The following is a 15,052-nucleotide window of genomic DNA, read 5'->3' as shown; positions in this document are numbered from 1 at the left end:
TATAACTTTTTAAAAAGGCAATTTTGTCTGAGTACATAAGCCTGCTTGAATGGCTGAGTATTTGTGAGCCCTGCATGAAGGGGAAGGATCTCTAAACTTTGTGTATGTGGAAGAAAGAGTTGTAACAAAACAATAGAAAAAGGATTTACTGGAAAAGAAGCTGGAATCCTGTGTCAGGATTCCCTGCAGCAAAAATCATCGTTCCATAGAATGAGGTTAATTGACTGGCAATTACTTCTGAAGTGCATCTGAATCTAATATCTTTGTCACACAGATGTCATTAAAAGAGTATCAAGACACTGCTGGAAGTCAAGACTACTTAACAGTCCCACCCTCACCACAACCGCACTGCTACACATGACTGAAACCATATGTATCTTATGCTGGAGCCTCTTCAGCCTCAATTCACACAGGGAAATGTGCTCGTCCCCAAGTCCCCCGATGCCACCAGCACTCACTTCAGGATATGCCGCTCACACAACCTAGACGGTCCCTCCGCTGACATGCGATTAAGGACCACCGCTGTTCGAGGACAGGGTGAGGGAGCTGGGGTTGTTCAGCCTGGGCAAGAGGAGGCTCCGGGGACGCCTCACAGCAACCTCGCAACACCCGAACAGGGACGGCCGGCAGCGCGGGGACACACTGTTTACAGCGGCCGGCGCTCTAGCGCCCTCCGCCGCCCTGGCCCCCATTGGGCAGGGCGGGGATAGGGGCGTGGTTATCTCGTCAGACGGGCGGAGTCAGTCGCTTCCGCGCGGGGGAGGCGGGTCCGTGGTGTGCGGCCGCTCTGGCTGGCGGACTCGGCTGCTCTGGAGGAGAAGGGCGGGCGGGGAGAGGGGGAGAGGAGGTCGCTCCTGCTCCAAGATGGCGGCGCAGAGGAGGAGTCTGCTGCAGAGTGTGAGTGGCACCTTCTCCCCCTCCGTGCACACGCACCCCCAAGGTGGGTGCGAGGGGGTACCCGGGCCTCCTCCTCGCCCGCCCCCCGCAGTGCTGTGTGGGAAGGGGGAGGCCTGGCGAGGGCGGGGAGCTTCCCCTCCTCAGTGGGGAGGTGGGCTGCTGCCCTCCCGCCCCCAGGGCCGCCTGAGGGCAGGAGGTTCCAGCTTGCAGGGATGGGAACTACGTCGTCACCGATCCGCACTCTGGGCTCGCCCGCCGCTTCGCAACGCTGTGGGACACGGCGGGGAGGGCAGGTGGCTGGGGCGGCCGTGCCTGCCCTGCGGGCTCCTGGGCTCTCTGCTGTGTGAGGGCACAGCTGGCGTTTGCAGGCCGTGTCCGTGAGCTGGCCGTGTGCGCCAGGGAGATGGTGGCCCCAGGAATGTCCTTATAGTTGCAGGCAGCAGCCGGGCCCCAGACCCCCTTGTCCTGGGTGAGCGTATTCAGGGGGCAGCCAGAGCCTTCCCTGTACTCCTGTGCCACCGATGCCTTCGGGTCCGAATCACCAAACGGTTAGCTGGGCTAGTGCTGTGCTGTATCGAGTGTAAAACTCGCAGGAGGATTTCAGCTCTCGTTAGCAAGAGCCAGAGCTCGGCTTCAGAGGGAAAGGAAATAGTGATAGTTTTGCAGCAGGGAATAGGAAGTTATTGGCTGGGATGGTGTTCTACCCTGTAGCAAAGGGAGGAGGGTTGAGAAGTGGGTGCAAATTGACGCCTAAGGGCTTGTAACCTGTATTGGACCAGAATCTGCACTTCAGGTTGCTGGGGGCTTATGTTCTCTTTCCTTTTCTGTCTCCCAGGAACAGCAGCCCAGTTGGACAGATGACTTACCATCCTGTCACCTCTCTGGGGTGGGCTCAGCTCCAAACCGTTCTTACAGTGCAGATGGCAAGGGGACAGAGGGTCACCCCTTGGAAGATAACTGGTTAAAATTCAGGTAAATGGGTTGCACCTGGACACAGACTTCTGCAGATACAGGGGCATGTAGAAGTTGTATTTACTTTGTCACACAGGACTCAGAAGAGGGTGGGGCCCAAGCATCCAGGAGGTGTCTGGAGGAACTTGTTAAGTATGTTTGTGTGTCACAGACTTCTGTACCTCTCTTCTGTACCATCTTTGACAGGAGTGAGAACAACTGCTACCTCTATGGTGTCTTCAATGGCTATGATGGCAACCGAGTCACCAACTTTGTTGGTCAGAGGCTCTCTGCAGAGTTGCTGCTGGGGCAGCTCCACGCAGATCACAGTGATGCTGATGTGCGTCGAGTTCTGCTGCAGGTAAAGAAACGTTGGCTGGGAACGGCTCCTACTCTTCACACTACCCACCTCCTCTTTGCCACCAGGGGAGCAGCATCTGGTTTCTGTGGGGGTTGGAAACATCTGCCAATGCGATTGCAATTGTACTCATACTAAGCAGCTTTGTTTCTCTCCCACCTCGTCCCCATCTGTCCCCCTGGCTCTGTCAGCACAGTGCTGAGAGTTCTCCAGGAAGCTGCAGCTAGTCTTCACTGGGCATGTAGGAACAAGTCAGCCTATAAAGGAGATGACAGTGAGTGAAAGGGGGAAGTTAATGTGTGGGGAGATGGATTTGTGACTTTTCTTTCTTGAGTGATAGGTGAATTCTTACAATCAAGACACAAAATCAGAGAGGTTTCTGATGTTGCTGTGAATGTCATTTGTGTGTTTTTATCTCTTGTTTTGAGTTGTTGCAGATTGTTTTTACAAGATGTTAACTAATTGTGCTGAGATAATTGTATTTCAATGTGATGTGGTGACGTCTTGTAGGTACAGTGATCACCCACTCTTATGAGCCAGTCATGGGGAGGCAGGGGTGGCTATCCTCAAAGGACTGTAGGCAGTGGTTAAGAGCTTAGTTTCTCTTCATGGTGTTTTTTTAGGCTTTTGATGTGGTAGAAAGAAGTTTTCTGGAGTCCATTGATGATGCCTTGGCAGAGAAGGCCAGCCTGCAGTCCCAGCTACCAGAGGTAATGTAGCCCTACAAAAAGAGGTTGCTGGAGGTCCCACGATACAGACTGGTGGATGAGGTTTGGGCATATTAGTCCTCTTGGTTCAAGGGAGGTTGTAATTGACACTTACTTACCTGTGGCTCTCTTCTGTGAGTTGTGTGAATTGAAATGAGCATCTCAGTCCACTTCCCAGAGTTCCTACTATTCATACTGGCACTGCTTAGACCTGTCATTGGTTATCTTGAGAAGGAGCTGAACATACCATGGAGGGAAGCTCAGCCTGTGTGCATGGCTCTTCCAAGACAAAGCCATCTGATACTGATCAGAGGCAGAGCCTCAATTTGCATGGCATCTGGGCAGATGCAGATTCTGTTAAGTCAGGTGAACTGGACTGTCCTCTCCAGAACCTTATCAGAGCCATGCCATACGTTAGGTTTAAACAAACAACTGTATATCTGGCACAGTCTTGGCATGAGGCAAAGACATGCCATCATGAGTCCCCTTCCTACAGAATCTGTATTCCAGCTGTGGTTTGTGTGTTATGAACTGTATGTTTCCATTTTTCCTCCTCATTTTGCGTTCCAGGGTGTCCCTCACCACCAATTGCCTCCTCAGTACCAGAAGATTGTGGAGAGATTGAAGGTTGTAGAGCAGGAGATCTCTGGAGGAGCCATGGCTATTGTGGCTGTTGTTCTCAACAACAAGCTCTATATTGCCAATGTGGGTGAGTTGGTTTTTGTCAGTAACTCAGTCTGGGTGTTTCTGACTTCTCGCTGCTGCTCTGGGAAGTGAAAGAAATTGGAATGTGGGGAACAGTTTCTGTAGTCTGTGGCCAAGGAGTGATAATCAGGAGGAAATCAGCCTGGCTCTTCATCTATGCATATGTTGGCTGATGCACTGTGTATGACCAAAGAACAGAGAGGAAAACAGGCTGAGAGGCAGCACTGTGCCTTCACTGAGAGCTTTCTTGTGAGGTACTAGCTCAGGCCTGGATGAAGAGCTGTGTAGCAGGTCTGCTGTGCTGCTAGCAAGGCTACTTTTTGGAGATCTTGATGAGAGAGTACATGAGCCTTTCTCTTCTTTTCTGTCTTTATTCCCCTGTGCCGTTCCTTTTCCATTTGGATATGTGTTCCCTCTTAACGGCAGAGCTATCTGGTGCCTCATCTCGCTGCTCCCACTGCAGGTACCAACCGGGCACTGTTATGCAAGTCCACAGTGGATGGGCTGCAGGTGACTCAGCTCAACGTGGACCATACCACAGAGAACGAGGATGAACTCTTCCGCTTCTCCCAGCTGGGTGAGTGTTGGGTTTCGTGTTCTTACCTGAGCCCCTCTCAGGCCTCCATTTACCTGGGGCACCGGGAACGACTCAAGCCACTGGAAACAAACAGTGACCACAAAAAGAAGCTTGCTCTGGTTTCAAACGACAAATTCAGTGCCGCCTTCTTCTGCCATTGAGAGGCTACAGAGATGAGTGAGATCAGCTCACTGAACCAGCAGAAAAACTACCACCTTTTCCCTCCCCCACCCCAAAATTTGAGTGTTAGCTTTGTGTCTGACTGCCAGCTGACATTGATTTGCCCTCCAGCTGTCTGATTGCTGGAATCAGCAGGAAGGCAGAAGTGGAAGCGTGCAGCCAGTGGGTGAGAAGCAGGATGGACAGTTTGTGATTGCTCCTTTGGAGGCAAACCACAGTTGTGCTGGGTTGAGTTCTGTGTCACGCCACACCCTTGGGATGGTGTGTTTCAGTGTGCCTCTCTACAAGCTGCTGAAAAACAGCTATGATTCAGACAGAGCTAGGCCAAGCACTGGCATCTACAGCTCTCACATCAGTGACTACTGAACTCTAATGCTGACATTTTGCTGCAGGCAGTTTCCCTTTTTCCCTCACAGTGTCTGACATGTTTTCTTCTTTGGTCCAGACCTAGCCCAGACCACTTGTGTAATTGCTAGTGCTGAATTCTCTCTGAGATACTTAGTCTTTGTACCTCTATTTAGGTAGATCTAACTAGGTTCACCTGGTAGATAGATTCTTCTCTGATAAGGCTCTTAATGTGGTAATTTGCTGCTGCTGAATCTTCTTGTATTCTATATCTCTTCCATTTCTTCTTTTACTCATACTTCTGTAGTAGGGGTATGTGCTATGAGGCAGAAGACTGAATACAAGAATCCAGGGAAATAGATCATTTTGCTGCCTTTCTGTGGCCAAAAATGCAGAATTTAGCTGCAGTCAACAGCAGAAGAGGGATCTGCTAGAAATGCCAACCTTAACTTGATGCAGCAGTGGCTCTCCTGCTGGCAGTACCAGCAGAAAGGGGAGCCTGTGGAACAAGCCAGTGTACGCAGGCTGTGTTGGAGGCCCAAAGAAGGTTGTTGCAGGGCCAGGTTGAAACACAGTGGCAAGAGGTAGGGATAGCATTTGTAACAATGGTGTCTGTGTCACATCTCCCCTGGGAGAAAGGAGGAAGGCGTCTTATGCCTTTGTGGCTCTTCACCAGCACATTGTAGCTTGTTCAATGCTCCAAGATAGTTGCTGTGGTGTAGACATAGCCCCTCTGGCACGCTGTGAGCCTCCCTGTGTTTGTGTCTGTCAATAGTATGTATGCCCCTGCCAGGAGCTGGCAAATGAGCCAGGCCATGTTGATGAGTCAGCTATGGTCTGTAGCAGATGGCAGAGTTGTGTCTTACTGCTGGGGTAGGTGTGGAGCCATCTGTGTGGGGAGTCATGGTTTGACTTAGAGGGAGAGCTTCAGTTGGACCCCTGCCTTCACCTTGTATTGGGGACAGTCATCCCTGGATCAAATCTCAAAATAACATTTTCTGCCTGTTAGCTGCAGGTGTAGCCAGGAAAGGGGAATTGCCAGAACAGGCCAGGTCAGTGGCTTGTCTGCTTTGAGTCCAGCCTCAAATAGAGGCTACACCCAGATGGTCACTGTTAGAACCTCCTTCAGGATAGGATTTGTGCCTTCCTAGCCCCTGCTATAGGTATATCCCCTTACATTTATTCAAATAAATACCTGTTTGATCAGTGTCTTTATTTTAGGGGGAGCTCACATCAGTTTGATCACTTGGAACAAATTCAGTGCCTCTTGTAGATTGTTCTTATTTTCTCCCTCCGGAATCAAGTGTTTTGTCATGTGGGGTTTAGGAGCAAGGTGGAAGAAAAGGCAAAACCTTCACACATGGTTTTCCTCCTTCCTGCTTCTCTTCCCATCACACAGGCCAGGGCTGACAGGGGCAGGTGTCCCCTGCCTTTCAAATGAATATATATGTGCCTAGGCCAGCTGCCACCAGTGGCTCTGGACGAGGATGTGGGCTTTGTCTTGGGGCCAACCATTGCATTCAGAGTGTGCCTGTGGGACTATGTGCATTGCTTTCCTTCTCTCTTTCCCAGATCACAACTAATGAAAAGGTGTCCCTTGGAACACAGCAAACTGCTTTTCCTTTTCTCCCTGTTGGGCTTCTGTTGGTAATTCTTTGGTGTCTTCTTTTGTCTTCTAATTCTCTTTAGCTGTGGCTTTTTCTTCTCTCATTCCTGTAACCAGGCGTAGGTTACAGGAATGCAGTCTGCACCTGCAGGTGTAACCAGAGAACGTCCTGCAAGTTTCTCAGAGTCAGTGAACTTTTTTGTTTTTCAATCTGGCAGGCTTGGATGCAGGGAAAATAAAACAAGTGGGAACGATCCGTGGGCAGGAAAGCACTCGGCGCATTGGGGATTACAAAGTCAAATATGGCTACACCGACATTGAACTGCTCAGGTCAGAAAAACTCACCCTCTGTGGTTTCAAGCCCTCTTTTCCCTTTGTGACCCCTCCATTCTCACCTACTGTGTCACCATTAAATACTAAATAACACCCTCTCTTTCCAGTGCTGCTAAATCTAAGCCCATCATAGCAGAGCCTGAAATCCACGGAGGGCACTCGCTGGATGGGGTGACTGGCTTCTTGGTGCTCATGTCTGAAGGGCTCTACAAAGCCCTGGAGGCAGCTCATGGACCTGGGCAGGCCAACCAGGTGAGCCTGCTCACATGGGGAACATTCCTCTGGCTGTTGACTGATTTTGGTGGTAGACCTTCCTCCTCATGTATCCTGTGGATACTGGGCAGGTTGAATGCCTATGCTACCCCATTCCAGTCTGTAATAATAGAGGAGCTACTTTGCCAAGCCAGTTCCTCTGGGCAGCTGCCTGTGGCTTAGGACTAGCCTATCACTGGAGGTTTTCAGGAGAAGACTTGATGGGGTGCTTGGTGCCGTGGGTTAGTTGTTTGGGTGGTGTTGGATTGGTTGATGGGTTGGACGCGACGATCTTGAAGGTCTCTTCCAACCTGGTTTATTCTATTCTATTAGAGGGCATGGGATGATTGAAGGCACAAGGGCAGGTGAGACTGGCAGGCATCACAGCCTGAGGAGTTGTTACAAACACTCTTTAGATCAGATGGTAGAAAGAGGTTTCCTCTGAAACCTGCTGAACATCCTTTCTCCTCTGTTTTTTACTGCTGCTCAGGAAATTGCAGCCATGATTGCCACGGAGTTCGCCAAGCAGACGTCGCTGGACGCCGTGGCACAAGCGGTCGTGGACCGCGTGAAGCGCATCCACTGCGACACTTTTGCCAGCGGCGGGGAACGGGCCAAGTTCTGTCCCCGGCATGAAGATATGACGCTGCTGGTGAGGAATTTTGGGTACCCCCTGGGGGAGATGAGCCAGCCCACGCTGACGCCAACGCAAGGTATGTTGGGGGAAGAGTTAAACGAAGCGGAGGGTGGAAGATAAGATCTCTTGATCGATCCAGCACTGGCCCAGCATCAGGAGGAGGAGATAATCGCTGCAGAAGGAGTTTCCTTCTTAAAGGGATTATTGGCTTCTGAGGTGTAGAGTCTGTGACAGTTTGACAGAATACAGGACAGCATCTGAGAAAGGCAGTTTAATATAAATTCGTGGGTTCTTTTGCCCCTTTCTTTGGCCGTTCTTGGCCCTGTGCACTCCCAGTCACTCATGCCTCACCTGCATTTTCCAACTCTTGTGTTCTCCCTTCTCAGGAGGCCGTGTCTACCCAGTCTCTGTGCCGTATTCCAGCTCCCAAAGCACAAGCAAGACGAGCGTCACGCTGTCTCTTGTCATGCCTTCCCAAGGCCAGATGGTCAATGGTGCCCACAGCAGCTCAACTCTGGATGAAGCCACCCCCACCCTCACTAAGTAAAAGTCCTGCTTTCTTGCTCCCTCCAGTTTTTTCCTGCACCTCACACTGTGTAAACTGGTTGAAAAGCAGAGACACATCTGTCAGTTACCTGTCAGTCATTCCCTTATCTGGAGCGTGGTCCTCCTGACTGCGGTGCTGACAGCCAGTGTAAGGTGTTAGCTGAAAGTGATTCTGTGAGGAGTGGGAATGAGTGAAGCAAGCAGCTCTGAAGCCAGCACTGGGAACATGTTTTGGGAGCAGCATCTGCTGCTGTTTGCAGAGGACACTGGCAGCAAGCAGCCCTTCTCTTTGGGTCTTGTATGCCAAGTGCATGCTGTGCATAAAAAGAGTTTGGGCGCCCTTCATTTTGATAACGAAGAGGGGCTGGAGATGCTGTGCTGCACAAGTTGGCTTGCTCATGGGGCCGAGCCTGGGACAGGGAAAAAAGTTAGAACTGGACTCTATTTGGATCCACTTTGCAGGATCATATTAGTTAGTGGGTCTGGTTTAGGTTCAGCCTTTGGCACAGGGTGGTGTGTGTACATGCTGTAAAGTGAAGAAGCTTTTTGGTTATTGTGTGCTTGTAGCTCCAGAAACAATGAGGCTGACGCACTGAAGCTGCTTTGGCTGCAACACAGGTCACACAAGAATAGCTTTCCTTGCTGCCAGCCTCTTCCTGTAAAGCTGTATGGGGAGGCCAGCACAGGGCATGCCTTTTTTTGTTTTGTTTTCTTTCCCCTTTTTAATTTTTATATATATTTTGTATTACTTTTTGGTTGTTTTTTTTTCCTTTCTGCTTCCTCCCCTCTGTTCTTCAGATGCCTGGTTGTACTTCAGGCCATTTAAATGTGAATGAGATCTCTTTTGCTCTTCCTCAGTTCCAAGCAGTTCTCCACGCTTTGAGCAGGAGTCTGTAACGTTTTACCTGTCCACCAGGGACAGTTTGGTCTTTGAAGGAGCTGGCACTCGTTCAGCTGCTTTTCTTGTCCAAAGCATCAGATGGGGAAAACTAAAGATGTTTGTGTTCTCTTTCTCTTTTTCTGTCCACAGCCAAAGCCCAACTGTGACGCTCCAGTCGACTAACACTCACACGCAGAGCAGCAGCTCAAGTTCAGACGGGGGCCTTTTCCGCTCCCGACCCACCCACTCCCTCCAGCCGGATGAAGATGGGCGTGTGGAGCCCTATGTGGATTTTGCAGAGTTTTACCGGCTTTGGAACATGGACCACGGCGAGCAGGGAGCACTGACTGTGTCCTAACGTGGAAATCCATCTCTTCCAGCCACCCTGTGCTCGTCTGCATGAGCAAAGACTGAGGCAAGAATGAAAGCGCTCCACTGAAGGCTGCGTCCCGCTGAGAGTTGCCTCCTCTCCAGGATGTGCTGAACGTTGGGCTGGGCAGCGCGTGCGGGGCGCCCTACACACGTGTGGCCTGTGCTGTGCGCCCAGTCCTGCCCATCCTGGTCCCCAGTTTATAGGGGAAGGGGTCTTGAATGCAGCCCTTGCTGCAGGATTTTGCAGCTAAAGATGCAGAGAGAGGGCTCCCTCTGGATAATGCAGGAGTAGGGACCTGTACAAAGGCTGTGTGCGCGCGTGTGTAGGTGTACGTGTGTGTGCCTGCGTGTGTGTGTGTGCTGTCACAATGTTTCCACAACTCAACTCCTAATGCTGTGATTCCAGTGTTCAACTCCATAGAAGATACCTCTATTTTGCAGAATAAATAACTTATAGCTACACTCATTGGCACCTCTGTGGCTTACTCTCTTTACAATGTCATGTGTGGGTGTGACAGCTCTTCTGTGGTGAAACCCTCTGTTCCTCCCAAGAACAGGGGGTTGCACCTTGCAGCAGGCAAGCTTCTGTTGTAAAAGTGTCCCAAGCCCTTGCAGGTGACTAAGAGTGTAAGTTCTTTGTCCCACGCTGATCTATTTGCTGAGCTTTGGCACTGGGTTATAGTCTGGAGTTAAACTGTAAATTCGGATGATTGGTTTCCCAAGGCTAAATGTTCATTGTTCCCTTGGCCATCTGGAAAGCTGCAGGGGGCAGGTGGGGTTTGTAATGCAGTTTTCCTGCACAGGCTTCTGGTAGTGCACAGCAGGAAGTCACGTGGATAGAACCAGAGCTGTGGTGACACAGCTGCCTTGAAGATGCAGATGTGCACCGCTGTGTTGGCACAGAGATGGGCAGCGAGGAGCAGGGGGGGTTCCTGCTGGTCTGCTGGCCGCGCATCAGGGTCAGCCCGGACTAGCTGGCAGAGGTGTCAGGATCACGGCAGTCTTCTTCAGTTCAGGTTTCTGACGGCAGGCGGCAAGCGAGCCCCTTCCCTCCCTGCTCCAGCCTTCCCCTTCAGCCTCCCTCACTGGCTCCCTGGAGAAGCCGCCTGTCTCCAGCAAACACGGCGAGTCCTTGGGGGAGTGACTGCTGTGCTTCAGTGCCTCCGTGGGGAGTTAAAAGGTACCAGGCAAGGCCGAGAGGCAATTACAGAAGAAAGGGCAAGCAAGGGAACCAGCATGGGTTCCTTTCCAGATACGTTTTTTTTTTTTCCCCAAGGTGGTGATCTTAGGAAGGAGAAGGGGACTGGGAAGGGATGAGGATGGAGTAGGAGCGGATGCTACAGTGAAGGCCGGTGTGCAGCCAAGCCTTGGTGTATGCTGGTTAAAGGCACTTGTGGTGTGTCAGCTTAGAAAGGAACAGAGGGGGATTTATCCCTTTGGATAAATCAAACAGCACTGAGTGCCCTGAGGCAAGATCTGAGTTCACTGAGAAAGACGTGGGCAGGATCAGAGTGTGAGAAATGCCCCTGCCCTTGGAAGGCACAGCAGCAATCCCTTGCACGTGCGTGGTGTGTGGCTCTCGGCCATTGCCCTCTTGGGTCCCACTGGCACAGCTTTGCCCTGAGGGGGTTTGTGTGAATTGAGTGAGGCTCTGTGCTGCCTCCAGAAGCTCATGTTTCCCTGCCTTCTTCTAGTTCCCAGGAAGGGTGGGTGTGCTGAACCTGTCAGCACAGGCACCTACTGTTGAGACCCTTCCAACTCTGCCAGGGAAGTGGAGGGAAAAGGAGCCTGCGAGGTTTGGTGCCTGGTCCCTGAGGATGAGCAAGGCAGGGGCTGGCAGTCTCTCACCCATGTCCTGTGCCTTGAGAGGAGGAGGAGGGAGTTTGAATACTGAGTCCAGTCTGACCTTGTAGTCCAGGACCACTCTGAAATGTTTGGCTTGGGGATCCTATCCTTTCCTCCAGGCTGTTGTGTGGCTCTTTAATAGGATCGTGTGATCTTGGTACAGACTAAAACGGAGTTGAAGAGGTTTTTGTCCTATTCTGTGTTCCCTAACCTGGCACGGGTTTCAGTAGCTGTATAAACAAGTCTTTCTTGCTTGTTCTCCCTCCCATTTATCTATGGTATTTGCTAACTTCTACCAAGAACAGTTCCAGTGGGAACTATTCCAGCATGTGGATTCTCCAGATAAAAGTTTCAGAATTGCCAAATGCACTTATATAAAGCAGATCACACAAACCTAGCTTATCCTTTGGCACAGCTGCCCGTTTATGGAGTACAAAAAAAAAAGTGGGCATGAGCAAGTGGCTCACACTAAGCTGTGTCTGTACAGCCACTGGGAAAGAGACAAGGAAAATGTGGTTTTTCTCTCCATACTATGTAAGCCATGGCTTAGGATTCCAGGTCAAAGAATCAAACTGAACGTCGTGTACAGCGGAAGGAGGCTTCTGCGTGAATGCTGGGGTTTCGTGTTGTCCTTAGGGAGTGATGGGAAGATGCAGGCTGCAACAGTAGAAAAATCCCTTCTCCCCTGCCCCTTTAAAATGGAGTGGATGGAAGAGAACAGACCCAGAGTGATCTGGAGAAACAAGAGCAGGGCCCTTTTTGCAGTGCAGTGAAATTCAAAACCACTAGAAACATGAAGTCCGAGGCAGGAAGAGAGAAAAACAGTGCAGCTATGCACCACAAAACTGCTGGAGAGCTGGCAAATTAAGATCTGAATATGCAGAATAAGTCTGCTGTAAAGGATCTTAGTTTTCAGCAGCTATTCTCTGCAAGATAAAGGTAGAAATGAGAAGCCCTGTGTCTGGAAGTAGAGCAGTGTGAGCAGTGGGGATGTTCTGCATGTCCCCAAGCCACAGGTGCTGGTTGAGGGCTGTCAGAGGTGCTCAGGCTGTGGCTGGTGAGACAGGCTGGGAGAAGGTCTGGTCCCAGTTCTCATGTCTAGGCAGCTGAGCTGAAGCAGTGTGCTGTGGATGATGTGAAGACGTTAGATGCTCTTGCAGAGGACTGAAGCCATATACACCTTGCTGCATGGCAGTGGTGTGGAGAAAACCCAGCAAAGATTGGAAAGAGCTTTGCAGGCTCCCTGCTACCTTTGGGGACCTCCAGTCAGAGCTGATGAAAAGAGGAGGCATGTTTGGTATGGTTTCAGTACTGAGATGGGGTTTGTGTTGCTCTGCAAAGTGATGCCCCTGTCCTAAACCATCCCCACAAGCCTTCTCTTGCTTTGCACTTTTGCTCCTCCCCAAACCACCATTACATCACCAGGTAGAGGTGCCTGGGTGGGAGACAGGAGATGTTCTATTGTCCCTCTCATTTCTCATTTTCTGTCCCTCCTTGCTGCTTCTTCCCCTGAGAAACCTTTAAAGCAGCCCAGTGAGGAGCACTCAGCATTGGTGGAAGGGACTTGGCAGTGTGTTGGTGAGATGCCCTTGCTGGCATCTCTCTGCACTACCTGTCCTCCCTACTCCCACTACCCCAATATATCTCACTGTCCTAGGACAAGCATGGGGGCCTCTGCAGCACTGGGAAAGAGTGAATTCCACAAGCTGCTTGGCAGGATTGTGTCCATCTCAGCATGGGGTGGAAATAAGCCATCAGAGGGAGACCTGGAAAGTCTTAAGCCTGGCCAGGGGTATGGGGCTCTGCAGCCAAGAGGGGCTCTTTGATGTCACCTAAAACTGAGGTCCTCAACATCTCTGCTGCTGAAGGATCACCAGGGACTTCTTTATTTTAAGCTCTCCATTAGCTAAGCAGCACATCCATTTATAACAAAATCTTTAAATAGCAGCAGGATAGCCAGGCAGGGTCATGGCTGGCAGCACTCAGCTCCGGTGCATGGTCTGTGGGCAAGTCACACAGGGCTTGAGTTTTCTTCAGCAGCCTTGGCATCAGCTGCAACTAACAGAGGCTGGTTTGTTTCCATTCTCCTCTTCACAGTTGGTTGCTTTTGGCACACCTGGACTTTCCAATAGGGAAAAGGCACAGAGTGAATGAGTGCCCACGGAAGGGAAATGCAGCATCCTTGACCAGAGTCTGCTCCTTCAGCTTCCATGCTCTGAAAAGGAACTGAATAAAGGTTTTGAGAGTGTCACAGAAATCACAGAAACATTCAGGTTGGAAAAAACCCTCAGGATCACCAAGTCAGGTGGCAGCAGAAGGGTTTGTGGCACCACTGAAAAAAATGCTACCATGGGCAGATAGCCAATAGCTGAAGGGTGAAGCTGCCCAAAAGATATACTTATTTATTTAAATTTGATCACTAATAATTGCTTCTGTTTCATAGTCTGATGTTCCCCTTCCCTAGAAATCCTGAGGAAGAGCTTTAGAGTAATCCTGGAGAGTTGCTCACTCAAGTGAGTTGCCTTTCTCCGGTTAAGAGCATCGCTGGCATCCTAAAGCATCAGTGCTGTTAATGTGAGTTGTAAATAAACCACTGGGGGGTGGGTTAGGTATTTTAAACCCTATAGCTTTTTCTGTAAGCATAGGAATGCTGTTTGGAGTATTCTGGCTAAAATTCAGAGCGAGTACTTCCATTCTGCCAACCCCAATCCCCTCCTGGGAGTTTCAAAATGGAGATGATATTTATCTTCACTTCCCGTCTTAACTATTGTATGTTGTCGCTGTAGGTTGCTAAACAACTGCTGCCTCAATGGTGGCCATGAATAAAGTGAGCCCCATGTGCATATGAACCATAAAGCTACTTGGAGTCCTTGCATAAGAACCCCAAGATGCATGTAAGCTGCTAATATTTATTATGTGGAGCTGAGAACATCACTGAAGATGGAGGGATTAGAGTAACTGAGTTCAGGCTGTTGAACAGCCAGACAGAATGGAAGAGAAAACAGATGCCCTGGAGGAGTAAGAGCAGAAAGCATGAGGAATTTTCTGCATGCAGGATTAGACTTCAGTGGAGCATGGAAAGAAAAAGCCTGGGAATGCTCTGGAGAGCTAGGGTAGGTAGGATGGATGCAGTGTTACAGCTTCTTGCTTGGAGGTGAATCTTCCTCTCGCCACTTTCCCCAAACAAGCAGCTTAACCATGGGCTTGCTGGACTGCAAACTCCCCTTAGAGGGAGGCAGGGTCAGATGGGTTGTTTCCAAGGCACAGAAGAGGATGCTTATCTTCTTGGCTGTGCAATGCTTGGGCTTGGCCTTCTCTCTGCTAGGTGTTTTGAGAGTCTTACCTGTTTTCTCTTTTTGCCTCATCTCTCAAGAACAGAGTGACCTAGAAACTCTACATTTCTTCTGCTGGTTTTGTGTGAGCAGAGCAAAGAGCTTTTCTCTGCCTTACAAAATACCAAGTGATGGTGGGGAGGAACATCAGCCCTTTTCTGTGGAGCAAGGTCCTCAGCAAACCAGCTCCTTTGATTGCCAAAGGATTGTTAACAAGGAAGGGCAAGACTTAGAGAGCTGGAGGCTCTGGAATGGTGGCCAACACTACACTGCTCTGCTTGGGAGCTACAGAAATGTTTCTGCACAATCCCCTTCTGATTACTGTGGCATTTAGGCAGCCAAGAGCCACCAAAACACCTTGAGAAGCCACTGGGGTTAGTTTCCAAAGCAGCCATGGGTCCAGTCATCCAAAACTGAGGTTCCTAGAAGTAGTTGGGCATTTCCAAACATGCAGCACAGAGCTCCCAACCAAAGTGAAATTGGGCAAAGCTGCTGCCTGATGAGAGTTGGTTGCTTTGGGAAAATTCAG

At 50.3% G+C, this 15,052-nt stretch overlaps 1 protein-coding gene across 1 annotated transcript; it reads left to right on the top strand.

Annotated features, from left to right (window-relative positions):
- The first annotated feature begins 817 nt into the window (after positions 1–817).
- On the top strand, positions 818–9,803 carry TAB1 (TGF-beta activated kinase 1 (MAP3K7) binding protein 1). The gene is made up of 11 exons (XM_009902478.2): positions 818–897; positions 1,733–1,869; positions 2,056–2,209; positions 2,830–2,916; positions 3,484–3,622; positions 4,082–4,195; positions 6,545–6,656; positions 6,767–6,911; positions 7,402–7,624; positions 7,935–8,091; positions 9,125–9,803. The coding sequence occupies exons 1-11, from the start codon at positions 865–867 to the stop codon at positions 9,330–9,332; spliced, it is 1,509 nt and encodes a 502-aa protein (XP_009900780.2). The 5' UTR covers positions 818–864; the 3' UTR covers positions 9,333–9,803.
- The last annotated feature ends 5,249 nt before the right edge of the window (positions 9,804–15,052 follow it).

Source organism: Dryobates pubescens, chromosome 15 (genome assembly GCF_014839835.1).
Source record: "Dryobates pubescens isolate bDryPub1 chromosome 15, bDryPub1.pri, whole genome shotgun sequence".
Lineage (NCBI taxonomy): Eukaryota > Metazoa > Chordata > Aves > Piciformes > Picidae > Dryobates > Dryobates pubescens.
This window is presented reverse-complemented; position numbering and strand designations above follow the sequence as displayed.

Excerpts from the sequence above, each read along its gene's own strand:
- TAB1 (XM_009902478.2), top strand. The coding sequence starts at position 865 with ATGGCGGCGCAGAGGAGGAGTCTGCTGCAGAGT. Across the intron at positions 4,196-6,544 it reads CTTCCGCTTCTCCCAGCTGG|GCTTGGATGCAGGGAAAATA; the intron begins GTGAGTGTTGGG and ends TCAATCTGGCAG. Across the intron at positions 7,625-7,934 it reads CACGCTGACGCCAACGCAAG|GAGGCCGTGTCTACCCAGTC; the intron begins GTATGTTGGGGG and ends CTCCCTTCTCAG.